At 39.5% G+C, this 26,339-nt stretch overlaps 1 protein-coding gene across 5 annotated transcripts; it reads right to left on the reverse strand.

Annotated features, from left to right (window-relative positions):
• Positions 1-5,157: 5,157 nt before the first annotated feature.
• On the reverse strand, positions 5,158-26,339 carry DDX59 (DEAD-box helicase 59). Of its 5 annotated transcripts, none has more exons than XM_025855239.2 (8): positions 26,158-26,339; positions 24,005-24,822; positions 22,707-22,874; positions 19,440-19,529; positions 13,618-13,869; positions 12,156-12,308; positions 11,550-11,678; positions 5,160-6,023 (listed from the first exon to the last, which is right to left on the reverse strand). In XM_025855239.2, exons 2-8 carry the CDS (start codon positions 24,809-24,811, stop codon positions 5,760-5,762), a joined length of 1,863 nt encoding a protein of 620 aa, XP_025711024.1. In that variant the 5' UTR covers positions 24,812-24,822; positions 26,158-26,339; the 3' UTR covers positions 5,160-5,759. The 5 variants fall into 5 exon arrangements, with proteins under 5 accessions (XP_073740545.1, XP_025711024.1, XP_025711025.1 ...); XM_025855240.2 differs by having other exon boundaries at positions 26,062-26,339; XM_025855242.2 differs by lacking the exon at positions 26,158-26,339 and adding an exon at positions 25,646-25,898.

Raw genomic sequence — 26,339 nt, forward strand, 5'->3', positions numbered from 1 at the left:
AATAAATACTACGTATACAAGAAGGAAACCACACTCAAAAATTAATCAAAAAAAGCTACAGAAGGGCGCCTGGGTGGCTCAGTTGGTTAGGCGACTGCCATTCGGGCTCAGGTCATGATCCTGGAGTCCCGGGATCGAGTCCCACATCAGGCTCTCTGCTCAGCAGGGAGTCTTCTTCTCCCTCTGACCCTCCCCCCTCTCATGCTCTCTCATTCTATCTCTCAAATAAAATCTTTAAAAAGAAAAAGAAAAAGAAAAAGAAAAAACCTACAGAAGCTTCAATCACACATAAAAAATTTGAAATCCTGAGAATCTCATTCTATGGATTTTTTTTGAAGTAAGTATACAAAGCAATCAGATCCCACTATCATCTCCAGTACACAGTGAACGCAAGAGAAGATGGTAGAAAAAGTCAAGTTATCTGTCCTTTACCTTGGGGCCTGGATGGACTCCTCAGCTCCTGGATGGATGTGCCCAGGATGCCTTTAGTCTGGGTATTTATTTAAAGTCCATATAAATTTTCCTTGAATCGTTTACAATGATCTCTGATCTTAAAAAAAAGAAGTCCAAAATGCATCCCCACCCAATAATACCTCTCCAACAGCATTAAACTAAATTATTTAATTTGCTAGCAGTTTGAAATGAATTTTAATTTTATGTGTACAATTTCATATGTATTAGTGAGAGTTCAAGTATATAAACTATTTAATTTCTTAAACACAATGCTATCTTTCCCCATGAAATAAAACTGAAATGTATTGCTTACAAAACACATACACACACAAAATCCACACTTCCCTACCACCCAAATCCAAAAGAATTTAAAGGAAATTTACCTGTAAATAAATATGAAATCTGCACTCTATTTTAAAAAGATATAGTCCCAGCTCTCTCCTCCTCATGGGCTATCACAACTACTTTCTTAATATTGTTCCAAAGATACTTCCTTTGTGCCTGTGTACATTTTATGTAAAATGCTATTTTCGATGAGGAATTTTCTGTCTTAATTTTTGCATTCATAGAAGTCATAAACTGCTCTGTATGAAATGTTTTAAAAAGCATAACAATTCTTTAAAAATGTCCTCAGGGCACCTGGATGGCTTAGTCAGCTAAGCGTCTGACTCTTGATTTCAGCTCAGGTCATGATCTCAGGGTGCTGGGATGGAGCCCCACATCGGGCTCAGCACTCAGTAGGGAACCTACTTCAGGTTTCTCTCTTCCTCTGCCCCTCCCTCCCCACTGCTCAGGCTCTCTTGCTCTAAAATAAATAAATCAATCTTAAAAATAAGTAAGTCCTAATTGCCTTTCTCTAAAGAACCACATTTAATGAAATGCACTCAGTCATCTAACTCCTACATTGGGGCAGCCCTAGTTTCACAATTCACTTTACTATTATTACCTGATTCCAAGCACTTAAGGTTCTCTGGAATTCCAATGAAAATATCACCGGGATTCAAAACAGAGAAAAAGATGCAACAAACATTCCCTCCCTAATTAAAAGTGTGCCTCCATTAGCAGATGCTTTGCTCTCCGTGAGTTGTGTTGGGTGATTGAGGGCTCAGCCGATGACATAACAGGTCAGGCTGTCAGCAGCTCATTATCAGTACTGTGAATGTGTCCACGGAAGTTCTGAGGAACTGCTTAATCTTTCAGCAGTGCCGTTCAGTACTGTTCCAGTGGGCAGAGAAAGCCACAGCAGATGGTTCGGGCTTGGGAACAGTGGGAAGAAAGCTGTCGAGTGGACTCAGATGGAGGGATTCGGACACCAGCCAGGAGAGCTCAGATTTGATGTTGCTGTCAACAGGAAACTGCGGAAGGTTTCTGAAATTCTCCTCTAAAAATATGCTCCTGCTCCGGACTGGAGGAGCCCTGAGTGGCAGGCAGCATGGAATTAGAATGGCCAATTCAGAGGCGCTAGTAAAATTTAGATTTTGGGTGATGGAGCCCTGGCCTTCTGTGGCGGCATGAACATGTGGGCGTTTTGAAAGAAAAACAGGTAGGACTTGGTGACTAAGCAGATACGGAGACTAGAGAGCGAGAGGTGAGTAAATGATGACTCCACGATTCTGAACATGACCTGGACGTGGTAGCACCACAGGCAGAGGGGAAGTCAGGAGGGAATTTGACTTTTTGTCAGGAAGCTGATGAATTTGGCTCTAGACAGGCTGAATTTGAGCCAAGGTTGGATGGAGAGTTGCAGATACGCACAAGTCGAAGGATAGGATTGGAGATTTTATATAAATACAAAATCTATATATTTGCGTGTGTATATATGTATATGTAAATGTTTTTATTATGGAATATTTCAAACACATCAAACATAGGCCAGGCAATAACGAACTCACATGTACCCATCATCACCTGGCTTCAATAATGATCAGCTCTTAGCCAACCTTGCTTCCTCCAGACTCCCCACCCTGTATTATTCTGAAGCATATTCCAGTCATGGAGAGATTTAAAATTGTGAAGTACAGGGGCTCCCAGCTAGCTCAGTCGGTGAAGCATGCGACTCTTGATCTTGGGGTTGTGGGTTCAAAACCCATATCAGGTGTAGAGATTATTCAATAAAAAAAAGTCAGGGCACCTGGGTGGCTCAGTCGTTGAACGTCTGCCTTCGGCTCAGGTCATGATCCCGGGGTCCTGGGATTGAGGCCCACATCGGGCTCCTTGTTCAGCAGGGAGCCTGCTTCTCCCTCTGCCCCTCCCTCTGCTTATGCGCTCTCTCTGACAAATAAAATCTTGAAAAAAAAAAGTATGAAGCACAGAAAATACAGATTTGAGAAGACCTCAGAGAAGTTTAAAGCAAACCCTCTTATCCTACAAATAAGCAAAGCTCAGGATTAGAGATAGTAATGAATTTCCCCTAATTAAAAAAAACCGTGGAGGGGCGCCTGGGTGGCTCAGTTGGTTAAGTGACTGCCTTCGGCTCAGGTCATGATCCTGGAGTCCCGGGATCGAGTCCCGCATCGGGCTCCCTGCTCAGCGGGGAGTCTGCTTCTCCCTCTGACCCTCTTCCCTCTCATGCTCTCTATCTCTCATTCTCTCTCAAATAAATAAAATCTTTAAAAAATAAAAAACTGTGGAGTTGTAACTAGAACCCAGTTACCTGCAAACAGTTTTATTAAGTTCTCTTTATGAGATGAAATGAGAAAAGAATGACATATAAATTCTTCAGAAAGCTAAAATAGTTTGTAAACATTCTTAAAAAGTAAACATTTGTCTTATATTCACTTTATGTGTAATTCTGTAAAATTAACACCACAGATACCATACATTATAAAACTATAGAACTCTGACCTAGGTCCTCACACTAACTTTGCAGAACAAGAGAACTGTGTTTACTTATCTTTGGTTGGTTTTCATACTGTGGCCCTACAGCCTCTGGGGTCACTCTTAAGTGTGCCTTGAAGACAACAAAAGAGTCCTATCTGCCCAGAGTCAGTTTACTTTTAGCTGCCAGGAAAGTCACCTTGAATGACATGTCACCTCTCATATTAGGCCTACCTACATTTATGGAGCAAGCTTTGTGTGGACTGTGGTGAGCAGAAAGCATAACAAGGCAGTAAGAGTTGTGCTGATATTAATTCCATAGAAGGGCGCAAGCTGAATAACATTCAGCCTGCCCCCCCCCCGAAAAAAAGTATAGTTTTACCAGGAAATATGACAGTTCATGGATCCAACTTAGATTTATAAAAGTAAATTAATCAATGTGAGTCAGAGTTTAAATATGTGGCAAAGTTTTTTGTGAAGATGTGAGAAAGCCAAAATAAATCTTTTTTTTTTAAAAAAATGATTTAATCCTCATGATGAGCCTATGAGTTTGGGGCTCTTTCTCCCACCGTCCCATTCACCTGCTGCCTTAAGGAAGTGAGAATTTCAAAGAGGGTAGTCAATAATGCCCAATGCAATAGCAAAGTTCAAAATGAGAGCAGGCAGAACATCGGGTTGTAAGAAGGCAAATGAAGGACATGAGTCATGGTGGGAACAGAAGCCAGCCAGCCAGCAAATTAAGCTGACCAGTGAAGTTACGTTATAGCCCAATACTATTTTTGTTTAAATATAATCTTCTAGGGATGCCTGGCTGGCTCAGTCTGTAGAGCATGCAACTCTTGATCTTGGGGTTGTGAGGTGAAGCCCCAAGTTTGGCATAGAGGTTACTTAAAAAAAAAAGTTAGTGCCCATTGGTGATGGTTTAAAAATTCAATAAAGGGACAGCTGGGTGGCTCAGTCTGTTAAGCATCTGCCTTCAGCTCAGGTCATGATCCCAGGGTCTCAGGATCGAGCCCAGCATTGCCCCCCCCGCTCTGCTTCTCCCTCTGCCTGCCACTCCCCCTCCTTGTGCTGTTTCTGACAAATAAAATCTTATTAAAAAAAGTTCAATAGACTTTAAGTTTAAAATATATAGTCTTCTAAATATGTTGATTCGCAAAGCTCTTTTATAACTGTTTTTATTTATACACAAGTTTGAGTCTAGTGAAAAAGCGCCCTTTCTCTAGTATGACAATTTTAAGGCCTATTTTTTTTTTTAAAGGCCTCTTTTATATGTTGAGCTTTGTACTAATGCTTTGATTTCAGCCTCTCAATGCACCTCTGCTACAAAGCTCTGGGATCTTAATAGCTGCCTCATCCTTGAAATCGAACATACTTACCCTTGAGAGTTAGCAAACATAGAAACAGGGTGGAAAGAGCCAGAGTCTTGAGGTTTCATATTCTTTAGGGAACTTCTGACCCTGTGCTTTCCTTTGGGTGGAGACAATAATATTAAGAAACTTACCTACACAGAGACTTAAGTTATTAGTATAAATCTCTGCCATACCCCTTTGGGGAGAATGTTTAGGATATAAAGCTTAAGTGTCAACGTTTATGTGACATACTATCCGAATCCTGCAAGTAAACTGATACCAACAGTTTTTAAAGAAATGAAAGTATTGATGCATCAAAGCAAAACACCTATCCTGTCTTCTAGTGTTTAGTATTATTAATTGAATTAGCAAACTGAAATTAACATAAAACTTTAAGTAGAAACATTAACATGATTTGACATTATTTTGATAAGCCCATATTAAATATAACATAAACTTATATTTACCAAGCAAAAGGGAAAACTAAGAATAAAACAGGTATTTCATATTTATCTTTTAAAAGAAGCACCGACCATTTCTTCCAGTTTCCGTCATTTACTTTCTTCCTAACATTCATTTATTCAACAATAATCCAAGCGCCGATGGGCTTGCGGCTCGCTGGGGACACCGAACAAAAGCATCACCATTCTGAGTCCGACTCCTTGCTGTGCAGGTTCCTAGTTCTGACAACAGCTCCAAGAATATCTATTGAGGAAAAACTGAGGCTTTGTCGAGACAGAAAAAATTTTATTTAGCAATTCATTTTGATAATTTTTATGACAATCAAAAGGGAAATAAATACAATACAGCAGTATAAATTTGAGATTCAATTAAAAAATTTAAATTGTTAAATTTTTTTGTTTCATGTACATGTCCCATTTACTCAAACCATAGTTATACAGAAATTTCACTAATACACAAAAAACTGTTCAGTGGTATCACAAGTCATTTTTTTTTTTAAGATTTTATTTATTTGAGAGAGAGCACAAGTAGGGGAAGCAGCAGAGGGAGAGGGAGAAGCAGACTCCCCGCTGAGCAGTGAGCCTGCCATGGGGCTCAATTCCAGGACCCTGGGATCATGACCTGAGCCGAAGGCAGCCACTTAACCGACTGAGCCACCCAGGCACCCCTCATAAGTCATTTTTGAGAATTACTTTTATCATGTTTTCTAATGATGTCCATAAGATTAGCTCCTGTAACCAGGTCATTCTGTGTCTGTTTATCTTTCTGTTGTTCCTTTCTCTTCTGGTCATGAAGGTAGGGGGAATTTAATAACTGGGGGGGAAGAATGGATCCTGTGGGTTTCACTCTTTTTGCAATATCCCAGAAGAGTCTTTTTGAATTGTTATTGATGAAAGTAATTGCTGTTCCATGTTGGCCTAATCTCCCCACTCTTCCAACCTGAAATGAAATGCAAAGGACATTTTCAAAATGTTCATATAAAACCTTAATGTCTCTTGAAAGAAAATGAAGATTAGTATTTAAAGAGGCTTTACTAAGATTAACATTCATTCACATAGCATGTTTTTGAATTGTACCTCAATGTAGTTTGTGAAATCAATTTAGTAGACTGCCACCAGCATATTTTTAATAAAATAGCTCAAACAGAAAATATCAAAGTGACCACATATAATACAAGTAAGTACTGTTTGTGAAACTTGTGTTTCGGTTACGTATCATGTGTGCGTACACGTGTGTGTGTGTGTGTGTGTGTGTGTGTGTGTTTGTGTGTGTGTAGGGTGGTAAGGACATGAAGATGTTTCTTACTGTGGGTAGGTTAAGGTAAAAATTTTTCAAAAGCTACTGCTTTTAGAGCAAGAGGATTATCTGCTTTAGATTACTCCAGTGCCTTTGAAATGTGAGATTTAAGCAAATTCATTTTCGCAGTTATTTCTCATTTTGATAAAATTAAATGGACACAAATTGGTGATGGAAACACATGATAAGAAAGAAAATTTACTTGTTTCCAAATATACTGAGAAACTCTTCAGAAAAGGGCAAATACATAGTCATGGGCAATTTCTGCTCCTCAGTTGAAATGTAGAACTTAAAGTCTATATTCAGAGTATTTAAATGAACAGTTGCTGCCAACATATAGGACATTTTTAATGTTGTAAAAAAACAAAACAAAACATGGCCCTCCAGGGAATGAGACTGGGAACAAGGGAAAGAATGTTGTTTTATTTAATTATGTTACTGAATTTTTCCAATAAGACTAAAAATTAAAATAAAATACAGCTGCACTCACATACTGGAAGAAAATATTTACAAATCATGTATCTGGTAAAGGTTTTTAAGAATATATATATAACTTTTACAACTCAGTATAAAAGGACAACCCAACTGAAAAATGGGCAAATAATTTAAACAGACATTTCTCCAAAGAAGATAAACAAACGGCCAGTATGTACATGAAATGATGTTCATTAGTCATTAGGGAAATGCAAATCAAAACACAAAGAGAGGGGGGCCTGGGTGGCTCGGTCGGTTAAGTGTCAGACTCTTGATTTCGGCTTAGGTCGTGATCTTAGGGCTGTGAGATAGAGCCCTGCGTCGGGCTCAGCACCCAGCTCGGAGTCAGCTTGTCCCTCTCCCTCCCCCTCTACCTTCCCACTGTGTGCTCTCTCTCTCTAAAATAAATAAAAATAAAATCTTAAAAAAAAACACAAGGAGATATCACACTTCACACCCATTAGCATGGCTATAATTAAAAATATAAATAAATATTTAATAAAGATTTGGAGAAATTGGAGCCCTTGTGTATCACTGGTGAGAATGTAAAATCGTGAAGCCACATTGGAAGAGTCTATCAGTTCCTCAAAATGTTATGCACAGAATTACTATGTGACCCCTAGGTGTATGCCCAACAGAAATGAAAACGAACGAATGTTGGCAAGGATGTGCAGAAAAAGGAACCCCTGTGCTCTGTTAGTTGGAATGCAAACTGGTACAGCTTCGCATGGAGTTTCCTCAAAAAATTAAAAACAGAATTACCATATGATCTAGTAATTCTACTACTGGGTATTTACTCAAAAGAATAGGAAAACACTAATTTGAAAAGATATAGGCACTCCTATGTTTATTGCAGCATTATTTACAATAGCTAAATTATGGAAGCAGCCATGCCACCTCTATGGAAGTGTCCATCCACAGATGAATGGATAAAGAAGACATGGTGTGTGTGTGTGTACATATATATACATATATATAAAATGGAGTATTACTCAGCCATAAAAAAGAATGGAATCTTGCCATTGGTAATAACACGGATGAATCTAGACGGTATAATGCTAACTGAAATAAGTCAGTCAGAGAAAGACAAACACCGTATGATTCCACTCATATGTGGAATTAAAGAAACAAAACAAATGAACAAATTAAAAAAGAGATAAACCAAAAAAGAGACTTTTAACTATAGAGAACAAACTGATGGTTATGGGGCGGGGGGAGATGGGTAAAATAAGTGAAGGGAATTAAGAGTACATTCATCATGATGAGCACTGAGTAATGTATTGAATTGCTGAATCACTATATTGTACACCTGAAACTAATATAACACTGTATGTTAACTATACTGGAATTTAAAAAAAAAAATGAAGACCTATGTCCACATAAAAACTTGTACATGAATGCTTACAGCAGCAGTATTCACAGTAAACAAAATGTAGAAACATGCTAAATCTCTAATAACTAAGGAACAAAGAAAGGTGATATATCCTTACAATGCAATATTATGTAGCAATACAAAATGTACTGATATATGCTACCATATGAGTGAAACTTGAAAACACTGTGATCAGTGAAAAAAGCCAGAGAAGGCTACATACCATACGATTCCATTTATATGAAATTTCTAGAAGAGATAAATCTATAAAGACAGAAAGTAGTGGTTGCTTAAGAGACAGCACACACATACACGTTTGAGATGAAGAATGGGGAGTGACTGCTGATGGGATGGGTATGGGGTTTTCTTTTGAGATGATAAAAATGTTCTAAAAATTGAGGGTAGTAATGGTAGTACAACTATATGAATATACTAAAAACCACCGAATTGTACACTTTCAAGTGGTGAATTATGTCAATTGAGACAAAATTTATTGAGATATTTTATACTGAGACATAAGCTTTTTAAAAAAATAACTGCAATAGTCTACAAACTCTAAAAGACTTAACAAATTCAAAATTATTTCCCCAGAAGCTCCCTGCCCCTAAATTAAAAGCAGACACATAGGGGCACCTGGGTGGCTCAGTCAGTTAAGAGTCCGACTCTTGATTTCGGCTCAGGTCATGATCTCAGGGTTGAGACTGAGTCCCGCCATCATCGAGCTCCATGCTCGGCGGGGAGTCTGCTTCCCTCCCTCTCCTTCTGCCTCTTCCCCCACTCATGCATACACTCTCTCTCTCTAAAATAAATAAATAAATCTTTAAAAGCAGACACATAGGAATACCTACTATAATTTAAAATACACATATCCTAGCAGTGCCTGGGTGGCTCAGTCAGTTGAGCACCTGACTCTTGGTTTTGGCTCAGATCATGATCTTACGGGTCGTGAGAGTGAGTGAGCCCCCAGTAGGCTCTGCGCTCAGTGGGGAGTCTGCTCTGCTTATCCCTCTCCCTCTATTCCTCCCTCCACTGGTGCTCTCTCTTTCTCAAATAAATAAAATCTAAAATAAATATATAAATCTTAAAAAACATAAAATACATGTATCCTAAAAAAAATATATGAATAAAATAAAATACACATATCCTTTAACCTATCAGGTCTCCCACACATTTATCTTACAAATATACTGCATGAGAGGAGTAACTATATAGGTGGATGTTCAGTGCAGCATTATTATTATTATTATTTTTCTAAATAGGCTCCATGCCCAGTGTGGAGCCCAATATGGAGCTTGAACTCATGACCTGAGCTGAGATCAAGAGTCAGATGTTTAACCGACTGAGCCACCCAGGTGCCCCATGCAGCATTATTTAATAACAAATATTAGAAACATTTGACTTCCATCAAATTATAAACGATTTATTAAATAAATTATGATAATCCATACAACAGATTACCATGCAGCAATGAAAACAGATCAAGCCCAATTAAACAAGTAAAAACATTTAAAGAGTTTAGAACAGTGCCTGGCCATATGGTAAGCATTTCATATACATTAATATTTTTTAAATGGTACCATTATGTATGCTAATAAGGAAAGATGCCTAATATGTATTTAATAAAGAAAGGAAGGCATAGATAGTTGGCATAATATGGTCTCATTTATGCAGTAAGTATAACAGGGTACGTATGTACATGTGTATTTGTGCATAAACAGGCATTTATATTTTCTGCGCCGTTAACTGTCATAACCACTCAAAGGTAGGAGGGCTATCTTACAAAGACCTATTTTTCATTTTGGGGTGCCTGGGTGGCTCAGTCACTTGGGCATCTGACTTGATTTCGGCTCGGATCATGATCTCAGAGTCATGAGATCGAGCCCCAAGTTGGTCTCCATGCTCAGCAGGGAATCTGCTGTAGATTCTCTCGCTCCCTCTGCCCCTCCCCCTGCATGCACATGTGCACGCTTTCTCTCTCTCTAGGATACACAAACCTTAAAAAAAAAAAAAAACCAAAAGACAAAAAATAACATAAACTTATTTTTCATTTTATATCTTTTGTTATTTACATTATTTCTTTTTGTGTATATTCATACTTCAATTACTGAAGCAAGCAAACAAACAATACCCTGATACAGAACTAGAAAAGCAGAAGGATATGGGGCCATTCTGAGTAGAATTCAACACCCCCTTCAACACCCGAGGCCACTGCTCAGGGTACATTGTGAATAACTGAGAGCCACAGGGTTGACGTTGGGATAGCAAGAAAATGTTAAATAATTATAATCAGACTACTCTATTTAAGAAGCAAAGAAGCTTCTTAAGTATCTTAATATCTTGGAAAGATGACCAACCAAAATCATTAAATTAAAAGTTTGAAAGAAAATAAACTTCTGATTTGAGTGATCTGAGCAACCCACTCTTATATGATAGTCAATTCCCTGATGCACAGGTAAATGGGGTGCCACCGAGAGAGAGAGGCACTGCTATATTACTAAGTAAAAATACAAGCAACAATGCATTCAAGGCACTAAAAGCGTTTCAGTGGGTGATCCAAGTAAATGTGGCATTCAGAGGTAATTCTAAGAACATGACAGAAAGACTTTACTTGAAGAGTCTGTAAGTGATGCCAGAGAAGGAAGACAGGTAGCACTCAGGGAGATAAGGTGACGCTAAAAGAAAGGTCTATTTCTGCTCCAAAGAAGAGCTGCTGTTATCTCTGGCAGCAAAATAAAGAAATAAAACTTTAATAGGTGAAAGTCTAGAACAAATAAGGATATGAAGAAGAGATGAAGACAAGATTCCTAAAAAAAACCAAATACTTTAGTGGATTAATTTTATTTTGGCCAGATATATTAACTTAAAACAAAGCCTTTTTTCCCCCTGATTATAAAAGCCATTTAATATGCTTACAGAATAAGAAATATAAAGGAAGTAAAAATAAACCAAAAACTAACTACTTAAATTTTTTTTAAACTAACATTTTAGGTTATTATTTCTAATAATTTTTAACCCATTTTAGGCATACATACAGTTCTTTAAAACAAAATTTAGTTTACATCCATATATACATATTTTTAAAGATTTTATTTTTAAGTAATCTCTACTCCCAACAGGGGGTTTGAACTCATAACCCTGAGATCAAGAGTCACATGCTCTACCAACTGAGTCAGACAGGCGCTCCTATACATATATGCTTTAAAAACAAAACGATATGAGTTTTTTTATGTCTATGATAAAACGTTTTTTCTTTTTAGTTACCATTCTACTGACAATGCCTCGCGCAAGAAAACTCATAATGGAAACATATAAAATCTCTTTACCTGATGCACATACTCATCCATACTTGACGGCATATCGAAATTGACAACCAGCTTGACAGTGATCAAGTCTAGGCCTCGTCCCAGGACTCCTGTGCTCACTACAACTTCATAGTCTCCTTCAAGTAATCCCTTCCCCACAAAGCAACACAATTCATTATTCAGAATTTATCTTACGTGGTTTTACATAATTCAGATCTTTTTTTCAAAACTTTCTTCAATATTGTTGCCGTATCTTTTCAATAAGTAAAGGTCTTAGTATACCTGAGAAACGTGTGCAGTTTAAGTTCTTCCTGGCCCCTCCCCACCCCCGCATCAATTTTTTCCTATTAATGTACTCTGGCAAACTTTTCCAAGGGTGAATTACTGCTCTGCCCCAGTCTAAACTGACCTGATTTCAGAAATGGTGGATTCTGAATTAGTAATCTATTTAGATTAATCCTGTAGGGAACAGGCTTATTGCTCCCAAAACACAGAAGCCTGAGCAAGGGAACAATTAGCTCACAGTCACTGTTTGCCTGAAGTTCTTGCAGTCATTAAAAAAACATCTGCTTTAAAAACCAGCTGGTAATATGGGGTCCCTTGAAAAGACAATGCTGAGTGTCAAACCTTCAATATGTTTTTCCTTTCTGTTTGTGATTTCTCCGAATGTATAGATACGGTTTTTAGACCTGTGATTTTCTGCACTGCCTCGCTCAAGAGATCTGCTCCCAACTTGCAGTCCACAAATACTAACACTGGAGGCTTGAAGAGTTTCTTATCCTGAAAAATGAAAAACATGTATTTAAAATTATTCATAGAGGGGCGCCTGGGTGGCTCAGTCGTTAAGTGTCTGCCTTCGGCTAAGGTCATGATCCCGGAGTCCTGGGATCAAGCCCCACATCGGGCTCCCTGCTCCACGGGAGGACTGCTTCTCCCTCTCCCACTCCCCCTGCTTGTGTTCACTCTCTCGTTGTGTCTCTCTCTGTCAAATAAATAAAATCTTTAAAAAATAAATAAAATAAAATAATTCACAGAACATAAATTACAATGGGAAGTTTTTCTGAAAACATTAGTATAAGCTAGTTATCCATAGGTTTATAGAGGAAAAATGAGTGTTAAAATGTTTTCTTTCAAATATGCACAAACAGAAGTGCAAAACTCTACTGCTCTGCACATTTCTCCATCATTTCATTAATATAGCAAAAATAACTTTAAAATTTTGAGTGCAATTTAAAATTTTAAATACTGTTCCTAAGTAAGTACAAACCATATTTAACTTAATACTTTATTTTTTAATTAATTTTTTTGAGAGAGCGTGCGCATGCACACAAGCTGGGGGAGGGAGAGAGGGAGAGAGAGAATCTTTAAGCAGGCTCCACACTGAGCAAGGAGCCCAACATGGGGCTCGATCTCAAAACCCTGAGATCATGACCTGATCCGAAATCGAGTCAAATGCTTAACTGACTGAGGCACCCAGGCGCCCCCTTTATACTTTATTTTTAAATAACTGAGCTTACACATTATCACCCACTTAATACATTTCTATTTAAACAAATTACTGCTGGGACGCCTGGGTGGCTCAGCCGGTTAAGCAGCTGCCTTCGGCTCAGGTCATGATCCCAGGGTCCTGGGATCGAGTCCTGCATCGGGCTCCCTGCTCAGTAAGGAGCCTGTTTCTCCCTCTGCCTAGTGTTCTCCCTGCTTGTGCTCTCTCTCTTTCTGACAAATAAATAAAATCTTAAAAAAAAAATAAACAAGTTACTGCTAAAAAATTCTATTTCTCAAGGACAGAATGGCCAAGAAAGAACTTGTCCTTATCTGATACATAAAACTACAAAAATTTTTTGAAACAAAAAAATATTATTTAGGAATAATCTTGATATTTAAATGTCTTTCTATAATACGGAAAATAAAAAGCAACCCTGCATCCATAGAGCATTTATTTGATCCCCACAGAATTCCGAAGTAAAGCAATTTATTATTAAATATCTATACTAAATTCTGCAAAAGCTGCATCCAAAAATCATTATCTTAAGAACTGTGAAAGATGCAAACACAATCTACAAAACAGGGTTGCTTTACTACTCACATTTAAGATTTCAAATAATTTTTTCTTTTTGGCTGGTTCTTCCACCCACAAAATAATCTGGCGCACACTGGAACAGGGCAGGTTCTTTTCCCCAGTGATAATTCTCACAGGATTATGCAGAAGCTGGCTTGCTAGTTGTTCTATGCTAGTTGGAATTGTAGCTGAAACCAAAATGGTCTGACCATCATTAGGAACGTTTTCCAAAATGTCAAGCACTTGCTGTTGAAAGCCCATCTTTAACATGGTATCGGCCTAAAATAAAATCATTTTAAAGTTAGTCCTATTTGACATTAAAACCCTGAGCCACCCAAGGAAAAAACAGATATGATTAAGAACATAAAAAATTAAAAACTTTTAAACAGAAGAATATACCACAATGTGAAAAGATAAAGAATTGGGAAAATATATATTTACATAAAATTAAATATTGTATAATTATATGTTTTTAGTAATATACAAAGATTCTTATAGCATTATTAATAGTGGCAACAAATATATAAACCCTAAATATCCATCAATTGGGGATTTGGTAAATAAAATATGGTAGATCCATCCACATAATACAACCTTACGCTATCATTAATTATGAGTGGAAAGTCCTTTATTAAGTGATAATGAGTCACTATTAGGAAGAAAAACGCTAAGTACAGAACACTATGTGTACATGATACCATTTGTATAGTGCTAACTCTGGGGAAAAGGCCTGCAAGGCTGTGGAAGGGAATGCAATTTAATTTTTCAAACCCAAAGTTTGCAAAGTTTGGGGCTTTTTTTTCTACCACGGGCATATATTTATAATAAAATATTATATAAATTTAAAAAATTTAGTGTTGAGGGCTTTCACTTCCGTATATACTTCTGCATTGCTAGTTTTCAAAAACAATTTATGTATTACTAAGCAAACAGAAGAAAAAATTTTAAGTTAGTGCTGCTTTAAAATAATAAAAGATAAAGGCTATCTTGATTTTTAAATACAATCCAGGTATCTATAATTTTGAAAAATAAGAGTATTTAGACTAAAGCATTGTATTTTTAAGTGTCTGCTAACATGGAAGTTTGAACACTAGTTTTAATACTATTCATTCTATGACATTTCAAAAATCTAAAATAATCATGATGGTCTAGATTTGATCCTGGCTCTACCTTAGACCTTAAATTAAGCATGCTAATGAATGGCTATACGCCTCAGTTTTTCCTTTTACAAATGAGAATGATGATAATAATAATTACCCCGTAGGGCTGTTATGAGGATTAATGAGATAAAATACATTAAGATACTTGGGACCACACTCACAGCATGGTAAGTCTCAATGTTTCAATTTACCATGAGCCACAGAGCATGTGCACATGCACACAGTAGTATGTCTTGCAAACATCCCGCTTTTCCTCAGTAATCCCACTAAGCCCCCCTCATCTCAGGAGATGGCCTTCCTTCTCCCTGGTTCAGAAAACAGAGAGGCCATAAGAAATAAATTCGCCCAGTATCTCTTCTCATCCAAGCTTCCCTGCATCTAATCTGTTTACGCTAACAAGCCCCAAGTCCAGCTGCTTCTCTCCAGCTCACAGTTGTGAGACTGCTCCTCAACCTGTCACCCCCATACCTGAAGTCATCCATCCCAAGCATCCAGAATGTTCTAGAACATAAAACGTCTGTTACTCCTCTGCTTAAACCCTCCAGCAATTTCCCATCACACATAGACTAAAACCCAACTGCTAACCACAGCCTGAAGTCCTACAGTTTTCACCCTCATTCACTTCTCTGACGTCATTACCTACCACTCCTCCATGTCACGCCCCACGACCCTGCCACACCAGGCTTCTTTCTGTCCCTGACTACCCCAATGTTCGCTCCCACATTAGCTCCTGCGCACTGCTGTTCTATCTGAAGCAGTCTTTCCTCCAGATGGGTCTTTGTGTGGCTGGCTCCTTCTCGTTCAGGTCTCAGCAGAATGTCACTTAGAGAGCCCTCCTCTGATACCTAATTTCCCAGTTGTCTCTGTCACATGACCTGTGTACCGACATCTGTCATGGCTTATCTCACTTTCCATTGTATCCTCAACACCAAGGACAGTCTCTAGCATGTAAAAAGCCCTCAAAATGCATTTCATGAACAAACAAGCACTGAAAAAGCACTGTCAGGCAGCTCACTAGTCGGGGTGTCCCAAATCCCCTTACAGACAACAATCACCCAGGACGAGTTTTTTAAATATTCCTGGACTCCAACTCAGGCCTGTTGACTCAGGATACCCAAGTAAGAGGTCTGGTCTTCCATTACATTCACTGAGCACACTGGGTGATTCTTACCTTTAGGGAAACTTGGGCCAACACTGTGCTTGATTGTGGGGCTATATCAAGGAACATAATACAAGAGAAATGATACAGTCTACATACAGGTCAACAGAGCAGAGAGGAAAGAAGGCCTGAAGTCTATCTGGGGGACTGATGGAAGGTTTCAGAGACATGGACTCATAAAGAAGAGCAGGTGGATGGGATGGGAGAGAATTCTAGACTAAAGGACAGATACATGGAAGACACAGAGAGTGACAGAGCACAGTTTTCTAATTTTAAAGCAATTATCTTAGTGAGAATGCCTGACCATTCCTGTATCTTCACCCTCCTCTCGAAACAGTGGCCTCTCTTTTCAGGGAGAGTACTTGTTCTCAGTTCCTTCCTGGTCTCTCAGATTACTTCTCTATTTACAGACTCATCTTCAAACTCCACAAGCAGACACTTAGCCCCAGCCTTTGTCCCTCTCGAACCTTCCTCCCTTGGAGAAACCAGTGTGGCTCACGGACGCTAATGCCCATTTCTCATATCCACACAGTATTTCCCCTTCACCCACCATTCACAAGAAATTTGACATCTCTAAAACCAAACTCAAATATTATTGTCAAGCCCCAACCCATACCCACTTGTCCTTTACTTAAAATTAAAGGCACCACCAGAATTTATGGAGTCCCCTCAACCACCTTCTTCTTCATCTTTTCTCATATTCAGCCACTAGAAGATTCACGAATGATTTATAGCGATTCTCAGATGTACTCATGCCTCCCACTGCCTCCACCCTGTCCCTGACCCTGCTCACCTACTGTCTGGGTTGCTTGCCATTCTGTCCCACAGATTCTTTCTTCTTTAATGTCTCTTGCATGGAGCAGCAGAATAACCTTGCTAAACCACCACTTTCCACATGTGACACCCAAACTCAATACTTTAGAAAGCCTCGTTATTTCCCACATCAAATCCAAAGTCCTCCGCCTCCCTTTCAAGGTCCTCTATGACTTGACCCCACCCTAACTACCCAACTTTACTTCCTGTTATTTCTCAGGAAGAATGCTTCAAGCTGGCTGGCCTCTCTGTGCTTGTGCTTGGCCTTTCTGGCTCTGCTGATGTTAGCTTCTTCACCTGGAATACTGAGACATGGTCTAGGTTTCTAAATCCTTTTCCATCTGTGGACGACCAGATCACATCCCATGACATCGGAGAAGCCATTTTTTACGGTGCCAATTCACACATTCTCTCCTTTCTCCTTCTTAACTGTCCTGAACAATTAACATATCATACGTAGTCCCATTAGTTCACTAACAGTTTATATCAGGATTCAGCAAACTAAGGCTCTTGGGACAAACACAGACCTTCATGTGTTTTTGTAAATAGAGCTTCATGGAAAAGCAGTCACACCCAATCATTTACCTACTATCTATGGTTGTACTGAGCAGTTGCAACAGAGACCATGTGGCCCCCAAAGCCTAAAATATATCCTATCTGCTCCTTTACAGAGTTTGCCATTCCCTGGCCTGCATTACACCTTCCACCACTTTTGTATTTCAGGATAGATGATAATGTTCTTGCCTTTACTTCAAGTGTTTGTGTCTTTTTCTCCAGTAAGATTTCTGCACTTTGTAGGCCGGAATAGTATTTAAAATTTCTTTGTGATGCCATCCCAACTGACCCAGAGTTGGTCAATCTGTACCTAAAGAGCACTTCTGTGCCAACGTTTCAGTACATGACCAATTATGTTGTTTACCAGGTCATCTCCTTAAAGGCGGAGGAGCTGGGACGGAGGCTGCAGAGAGGAAGCACTCAGCACAGGTTTGCTGAATGAATACTCCTTTTGTATTCTGAGCACAGCACTGAGGTGCCCTGTGAAAGCTCATTCCTTGGCGAGAGTGGAAATGTGGAGAGAAGCAAGCAGGAATGGAACCTAACTTTAAAATCTGTATGAGGGTCAGTTTTTTAGGCTCAGAGCATGGCGAGAACTTCAGAGCACGGTGAGAACTTCAGAGCACATGGGCTTATCAACAATGGGAAGCCTACCCATACTTGCAGGGTGGAAGTAAGTCTGATGATAATCAGATGCAATAAATCAGTTAAAACAAAAGGCACACCAGGAAAATGCTGACTTAGCAGTACTTTTTAAAGGACTGAATAACAGTTCACAATAGCCAAGGTATGGAAACAACCCAAGTGTCCATCAGCAGATGAACAGATAAAGAAAATGAGGTGTATAAATATTATTCAGATGGAAAATTCCTTCACTTTTAGTAACATGGATGGACCTGGAAGACATTATACTCAGTGAAGTAAGCTAGACAGAAAAAGACAAAAACTATATGGTATCATTTATACGTAGAATCTAAAAAAGTTAAAAAGAAGAAAATAAAAGTCAAATTCATAGAAATTAGGAGAAACATGATTGCCAGGGGCTGGAGAGTGGGTGAAATTGGGAGAGGTCTGGGGTTAAAGGGTAAAACTTTCAGTTATAAAATACATAAGGTCTGAAATCATAACACGGTTACCACAGTTGATACCAATGTATTGTATAACTGAAATTTGCTAAGGGAGTAGAACTTAAATGCTCTCACACACAAAAAAGTAAATATGTAAGAAAAAAACAAAAAAATAATAAAGGACTGAATATAATTACACTTATATAGGACTTTTCAGTCTATGAGACACGTTCACAATCACTACTTCGTCCTTGCCACAGCTCCGGAAGATTAAATGACTTGCCCGGCGTGCCACAGTGGGTAGAGGAAAGGCTCAACTCCTAGTCTTGCAGATCTCACGTGTTCTTTCCACACCCTCTGGTACCCTACTGCTACTTCCGGGGGCCCACAGAAGGTGGGCCACGTTGCCATCACTGGTCAGCCCATGGACCCCACATTTCTGATCACCGCTGGTGGGACATGTGTGAGAGTGAGCGTGCGATGCACTGCGGGCAGAACCGGCCCATGCCCAGTCTGGGCAGACACATGGCTTTCTGTTCCCATGCCTGTTCACGTGGTGGAATATCATCAGATAATAATATATTTATTTCCTCTTACTAAGCAAACCAAAACTATAAAAATGCCTATATGCTCTATGTCACACTGAAAATCACAACCACAGACACTTATGTCCACATAGAAAAAAATACAAAAGGTCATCCCACTAAGCATCATTAGCTACTTCCAAAATCCCTCTTAATAGTTATTTGCCACAGATACATTTATTTTTGTAGACAAATGATAGCCAGTGTCAAATGTTTAAAAAACTTATCACTGAGAATATAGATGCTGGATTTGTGTTCTCTGTCACTTAGGAAAAGACAGCTGCTTGTATTTATTCATGTGGTTTCATTTTGGTGCACTACAGGTTAGCAGCAGCACTACACAGGAACCAGCTTAAGACTGACTACTACAGTTAAAAAAAAAAAAAAATTCCTAAATTTTTTCCTTTGGGGGAGAAAATGCCTGAATACACGGTGAGATTATATAACTGTAATATACTTTTCATAAATTATATAAAATTATGTGACTAATATTCTAAACAACACTACTTACTTCATCTACTACTACAATTTTTATACCACGGAGTTCTACAGAGCTCTGTTTTACTATATCCAGAAGTCGCCCAGGAGTTGCTATGATAACCTGAAGAATAGAGAAAAAGGAAAAAAAAATTAGATAATATTTCTTCCTTTCTTCCTTCCTTCTTTCTGTCTATACTTACTGAGTGGCTAATATGTGCCAGCCACTGGGTTAAGTCCTCAGAATTCAATGATGATTAAGTCACACATAGTCTCTGCTCTCATGAATCTTATAACACAAAGGAAGGAACAGATAAAACAAATAAATGCCCATGAGGTCAGTATAACATGCAGTGAATGGAGCCATCTATCCAGTCCTAGCTGACATATAAGCTAAAACCTAACGGAGTAGTGGGAGCCGCTGAGGAGAGGGCAGCGGGAAAACATCCAAGAACCTTCTGAAGCTGGCTGACCCCTGAGGTTTCCACGGGGTGAAGTGGGGGTAGAAAGACTTGGATGAGGCTTGAAACGAGGCAGAGGCCAGACCTGGAAGGGCCTTGCAGGCAGGCTGACCGCTATCTGGCTTTGTAAACAAGTGCAAATCCCTTAACCTCTTTGGGCCTGCTGTTTTGTTTTTAAATTAAAAGGCTGGGCACAATGATTTCTAAAGTTGTTAAGGCTCTTAACACTTTTATAATACATTAGTTAAAGCAGTGGTTAAAAGTAGGGCCTGTTTAGTCAAACTTCAGTAGGGATCTTAGCTCTAGCACTTAATAATGGTATGAGTCTCTGTTCTCACATTCATAAAATGGAAATGATAATAATTATTGTGAGGATTAAATGAGACAGTGCCTGGTGTAAAGTATAGTAGAGTTACAAATGATCTAATAAATTCAATTGTATTCCACTTTTCAAGGACACACCAACACCATGGTGAGACAGATCACGGAGAATGATGAAATTTCAGGGTTGTAAGGATCTGTATCTACAGAACTAGAGTTCCGCTTAGTTTCTTCAGAAATACCGTAAACATTTAAATGTTTTAATTATTTTGAACTGAGTTCATCCCTTCTATTCCTATTCCATGTTTCCCCCTCTGCTGGTTTGGAAATTATAAACTTTTTTCCCCATTCTTTTAGTGCGGGAATTCCCTTGAATTTTAATAAACGTATATAAACTTAATACTAAAGTAAACTGACATATTTACCTTTTTCTTGAACAATCAAGGGCAAACGATTTAACACCAATCACAACTTTCATGCACTTATATGCTACAGTCGGCCAATATTTTACTTCTATTTCTTTTTAAACCCACAGATTGTTCATTATGACTTTTTGTTTAGTCAATGTGTGTTTACATTTACCCACATGCTTAGGATTTTCTTTGCTCGCCATTCTTTCTTTGATCCCACACCTTCTTTTCCAGAATCATCTTCTTTATATGCAGAATATCTTAGTTTGGTGTTCTTTTAGATAAATCTACTGGTAATAAACTCTCTCAGTTTTGTTTATCTGAAAAGGTCTCTACTTTGCCCTGGCTTTTGAAAGATCACTTTGTTGAAGAGACAGATTTTTCAGTTATTTTTTCTCAGAGAGTATCTGTGAAGGACACGGCCTGGCATGGGGAGTGGGAGAGTCAGCAGGGTGACGTGGGGGCCTCCGGAGAAAGATGACCCTGCACAGGGTGTTGCAGTCTAAGGGGGTGAAGAGTGTACAGGGTGGAGTTTAGGAAGGAAGGCATCACTGTGGGGCAGGGGATGGAGATGAGGATGGGTGAATGGTTACATATAAGATGGTTGATCAAGTAAATAAATATATACAAGATAACAGCAGGTTTCTCACTGCCAGAGTGACAAATATGGAAAGAGAAAATGTCAAAATGAATCTTGCTGTGTTGAATTAGAGTTGGAAGTATCGACATGAACCCATGGTCTATGATAAATGTAGATGCAGAAATACGTCTGACTTATGGAATAGTCTCTCCTTTATTCACTGAGAAGTGCTAGGAGCAATGATAACTTAACAGCAGAGAGCCAATAGCAGTGAACCCAACCAAGAGCCCAGATCTTGGTTCCTAAATACTATCCTCTACCAGAAGGAGTCAGGGCAGTATGGGGAAAGGCATGATTCCAGGGCAGAGCCAAAGAAAAAACAATGTAAGCATGAACATCTTCTTCACATAGAAAGAAACAAAGCGCTCAAAGAATGATGGGGATATAATAAAAGGCCACAGAAACTAACTTCACAGTGTTTCCATGCTCAAATTGGGGAATTGGAGAACCAAAACAAATAATGGTAATAACGGATTATAATCCTTTAAATATAATAGGTAACCATGAGTCATACTGATATATATAAAGAAAGAATAAGTTGGAAATTTGGTAAAGCACAAGGAATTTACAGTATGAAAGTACTCAAAATACTTAACTAAATACAAAGGGAAAAAATAAACTTTACAGTTACTTTACAGATGATATCACCCATAAAAGGACAAACTCTGTATCATCTAAAAGGATGCAATGAAAAGAACAAAGCATCTCTTCCATGATATTCCTTTCAAAGATACATAACTTGAATCTAATCAATTGAGGGACCTTCTTCAAAGTAAGCAGTTTATAATCCTTAAAAGTGTCAAGATCATGAAAAAAAAGCAAAGGCTGAACTGTTCTAAACAGAAGGAGATGAAAGAGACATGACAACTAAATGCAAAATGTGATTCTGAATTGCATTCTTGTGCTGTTAAAAAGGAAAGTTGACGGGACGATTAGTAAAACATGAATGGGTTCTGAGGAGTAAACGACAGCAATGGTAACTCCTGAAGCAGTCCAGTGTTTCAATGTTAACTTCCTGATTCTGTAACTGTATTGTGGTTATGTGGGATAATGTCTTCATTTGTAGGAACCACACTCTAAAGTATATTAGCTATGGATCCTTAGATAAATGCCATCTTCCTGAGATTCAACTTCTCAACCATAAAAGATGGGATATGCCCACCCAGCTTCAAGAGCAAATGTGATGATTAAATGAGATAATGAAGGTGAGAACATCCAGCAGCATTTGGCATATGACAGGCACTCAATAAATTGTGTTCCTTTCTGATATAAAACAACCTTAAAAAAATTAAGGCTTACTTGGTTAAGAATTTAAAGGTCAACCTACAAAAACAAAAACAAAAATAAAGGCTAACCTCAAATCACACTTATGAGTTCTTCAAAGGCAAAAACAAAACACCACCACCAAAAAACCCAAGCTCCCATATTGCTTATACTTTTCAAAGGCATTTTATCAAATTGGTGCTTACCTTCACATGTTGTCGCAAACGATAAAGCTGTGGGGGTAAGGGTAAGCCCCCTACCAGAAGAACAGTCTTCATGCGTGGCAGACCACTCATCAATTCTTTAGCTTGGCTCTCTATCTGAATGGCTAACTCTCTTGTTGGTGTAAGAATGAGTGCAGATGGAGTTTTGCTCTGCAAAGATGTGAAAAACAAGTCTAAAAAACGCCAGCAATTAATTCCTGCTGATGTGGACTAAATCTTCAAAGTGATTCTGGGAGTGTTCCTATCAGTTCAACTGGATATGAACCCTCCTGCCTTCTGTTCACTGCAGATTTCCTCCCCCCAAAACCACCGTAAATTGAACCCTTCCTTATATAACAGATATACAGTGCACGGTCAAAACTGGGGCCAGGGAGAAGCACCCACGATAATCAGGGTGGGAAAACTGAAGGTCAACTGGACACTGCAATCTCTAGCCACGCTCCTCTGAAGAGAAAACCATGAAGATCTGGTTAGAGCTTGGTATTCCACCCTTGATAATTCCCCCTCAGCTCTCCTGGAGATTCACTTCTTTCTTTGTCCAAAGAACTTACTGTTATAAATGTCCTATTTCCTGACCTATAGCTCTATTTTGGACATCCAGTGAGTTTTACTTATACTTTGAACATCTAATGTTTTTTTTTTTTCCTCACATTATCTTCTATGATTCTTCAGTTTTCCAAATTTCTTTACCTCTCCTCTCTTTGCCTGCGTTTTGCACTGATTTCCCTTCCTGTCCTACTTCAGACCTCACAGACTCACTAGTACTTGGCAAATATGTCAGGGAAATTAATTACGTGTGGGGGTGCTTTGCACACTATAAACTAACAAAGTAAGGTAGCATTATTTTAAGATGAATCATGAATCACATTTAAGTGTGTATTTTGAACTATATAACAACATTCCAACTTTGGTATAAATCAGTTTTTTCAAAACACAAAATCCAAGGAGGCTACACTGACACAAAAATTGCAGGTCATCCAGTCAGCGGGATTTTTTTTTTCCCCAAAGCAAAAGGCTATTTCTTGAACAGAAAATTTGTTGAAAGAAATTATTTTGTAAGGAAAGGTATTTTTAAGACCTTCAATGAAAAGATCTTCGGTTCAATCCGATAAAAGAAAAATTCCTTAAAATTATGTTTTTCATACAAACTATCAGAAGCAAATTCACCACGAGCACTAATGACTTAAGTGATAGTTTCAGTTTGCAGTTTTAACATAATTAAGGATGAAACTTGGTATATACCTGACTTGCTTCTGAGAGTAACACGTGTGAACTCTTACCTCACATAAAGTTCGGGTGATAACAGGAAGAAGAAAAGCAGCTGTTTTTCCTGAGCCAGTATCAGCACTGGCCAGAATGTCTCTTCCCAGAAGTCCTACAGGAATCATCTGCATTTGGATGGGGGTTGGAACTTCATAACCTGATTTCTTCAAGTTGTGATTCAAGGCCTCAGGGAAACCACAGTGCTCAAAATCAATAATGGGTCTGGTGACATCCTGCCCTTGAACTACAATTCCTAGCTGCCGTTTAAGATTTTCAATCTGGTCTTCCTGAAGGTTCAAAATAAAGGGGTGCTCTTTATAGACATAAAAAGCATTAAGTGGAGACTCTGGCCCAGAATCCGCTTTCTGCGGATCGCTGAGTTTTAATCTCTCTTCCTTTTCCTTTACTTGCAGGAGATGTTTTGCTTTACACTCCAAACTACACACATCTTCGTCTGTCTTATCACAGATGTACTCTCCGTAACGACCACAAACAACACAGACAGGTTCCCCAGGTTCTGCCCAGCGCTGTGTTTTTGAAAATGACTTAACAGGCTCTTCAGAAAGATCGCTATCCTTTGCATCCTGCTCAGGTCCAACCAAACCAACCTCAGCCAACAGGCCAGCTGTACTGGGGAAAGGGCATGGTTCCATGCTGTGCCCGTCTGATGTTTTGGCTCCTTCTGTAACTAACCCATCAGCTGCATCACCTCTGCCTTCATCCGGCCGCAGGTCTTCTGCATCTGGTTTAATTTTCTTAGCTGTACAACTTTTGCCATCATCATTAGCACTCCTCTTGATTTTTATAGATCTTGGGACAAACATCCTCCAGTATTCTGTTGAGGAAATTATGAGATTCATTTTACCCTCAATAAAGTTCACATATAAAGTTACCATATGGTTATCCTGGAGTCAGCCTAGTGTCCCTGGGCTTTGCCTGAAAGGAATCCAAGAAGGCGTCAAGACACTACCTAACAGCAAGCTTTTCCTTCCATTCACAAATTTCCTCTGGTGAAAAAAAAAAGTCCTTTTCCTTATACATGAAGTGGTGAAACTTTGCACACTGCTTAATATAGCCTTCTGCATACAGTCTGCTTCTGTCTACTGACCACTTGCACTTTGAAATACCAAATATTATAGAAACTCTGGAGTAAATCCTTCTATTACATTTTCACAAAAGAAAACAGGAGAAATACTTCACAACTGGGATCTTTAAAATCAAAACCAGAGAAAGCATTGAGAAAAATGCTATTTTGATGTAATAAGTAACACTTACATGTATTGCTCTCTCTGTTCCAAGAACAGCGCTTAGTGCTTCACACTTGAACCTGATCTTCACAAGCTTGTAAAGTAGTACCACCACCCCCGCACAGATATACATATATATTATGCCGTATAATGTATTAGAAGTTTTCACATGAGGAACCTTGGCCAGCTAGAGATTAAGTGGCTTGTCCAAGCTCATACCGTTACTAAGTGTTAGAACTCGGGCACTCTGGGCTCCAGAGCGCAAGCTCTCTACCATTGCTATGCCTTTTTCCACCAAAAATGTTTTTGCAAAATGACTGGATTGTGAAAGGTTTTAACCTAATTTGGGGGCTATTAAATATACCAATAAACATTTTTCTAAAAAACAAAAAAATTCTTAAGCTAAATTACCAGATTCAATTTTTCCAGAAAAATTCCAACAAAAAAATGCAACTGAAGATCTGGAATTACTATCCCAAGTCTCTGGGAACGTCCAGGAGGTTGGGGGAGGGACGGCTCTATGTCAGCAGGAAGAGCTTGGAACTCAAGGTCCTCAAATGGCGAAACGGAACCGGCTCCGGGAGGCGGCGAGGCCTCCGAGTCCCCCGCGGTCCCCGACTCCTCCCGTCGAGCGCTCCCAGACCCTCCCCTCGGGCGTTGCCCTCACCCCCGCCCCGCGACCCCCCACCCAGAGGCGCGTGCACGTCACGGCGCCGCTAGGAGACGGGGCGGGCGGGGAACCGGGTTCCGGCGGGAGGCCCGGGACTAGGCGACTGCAAGGACGGGAGGGGGAACTGCCTACGGGGCGGTGGGGGTGGGTATCCTACCGCCGCGGCCTAGCGCCCCGCGTCCCAGACGAGAGGGAGCACGACGGGAAGGAGGCCCGAGCTGCCGGGGCCCGCGACCCGCCCACTGGCGCAGACCTGGGGCCGCGTCCGCTCCCGTTCGGGGCCGGCTTCCCCCTCCCGGCGCTGGGCCGAGCTTCCTGCCGACAAGCCTGGACTCGCTCGACCACGCTACGGTTCGGAGGGGCCGTGCGGAGCGCAGAATCCACTTCTCCGGGTTTTGGGAAAAGGCCGCGGCGCGCCTTAGCGCAACGGGGAAG

This window comes from Callorhinus ursinus, unplaced genomic scaffold (genome assembly GCF_003265705.2).
Source record: "Callorhinus ursinus isolate GAN/ISIS: 27379988/994484 unplaced genomic scaffold, GSC_fseal_2.0 scaffold57, whole genome shotgun sequence".
Taxonomy (NCBI): domain Eukaryota; kingdom Metazoa; phylum Chordata; class Mammalia; order Carnivora; family Otariidae; genus Callorhinus; species Callorhinus ursinus.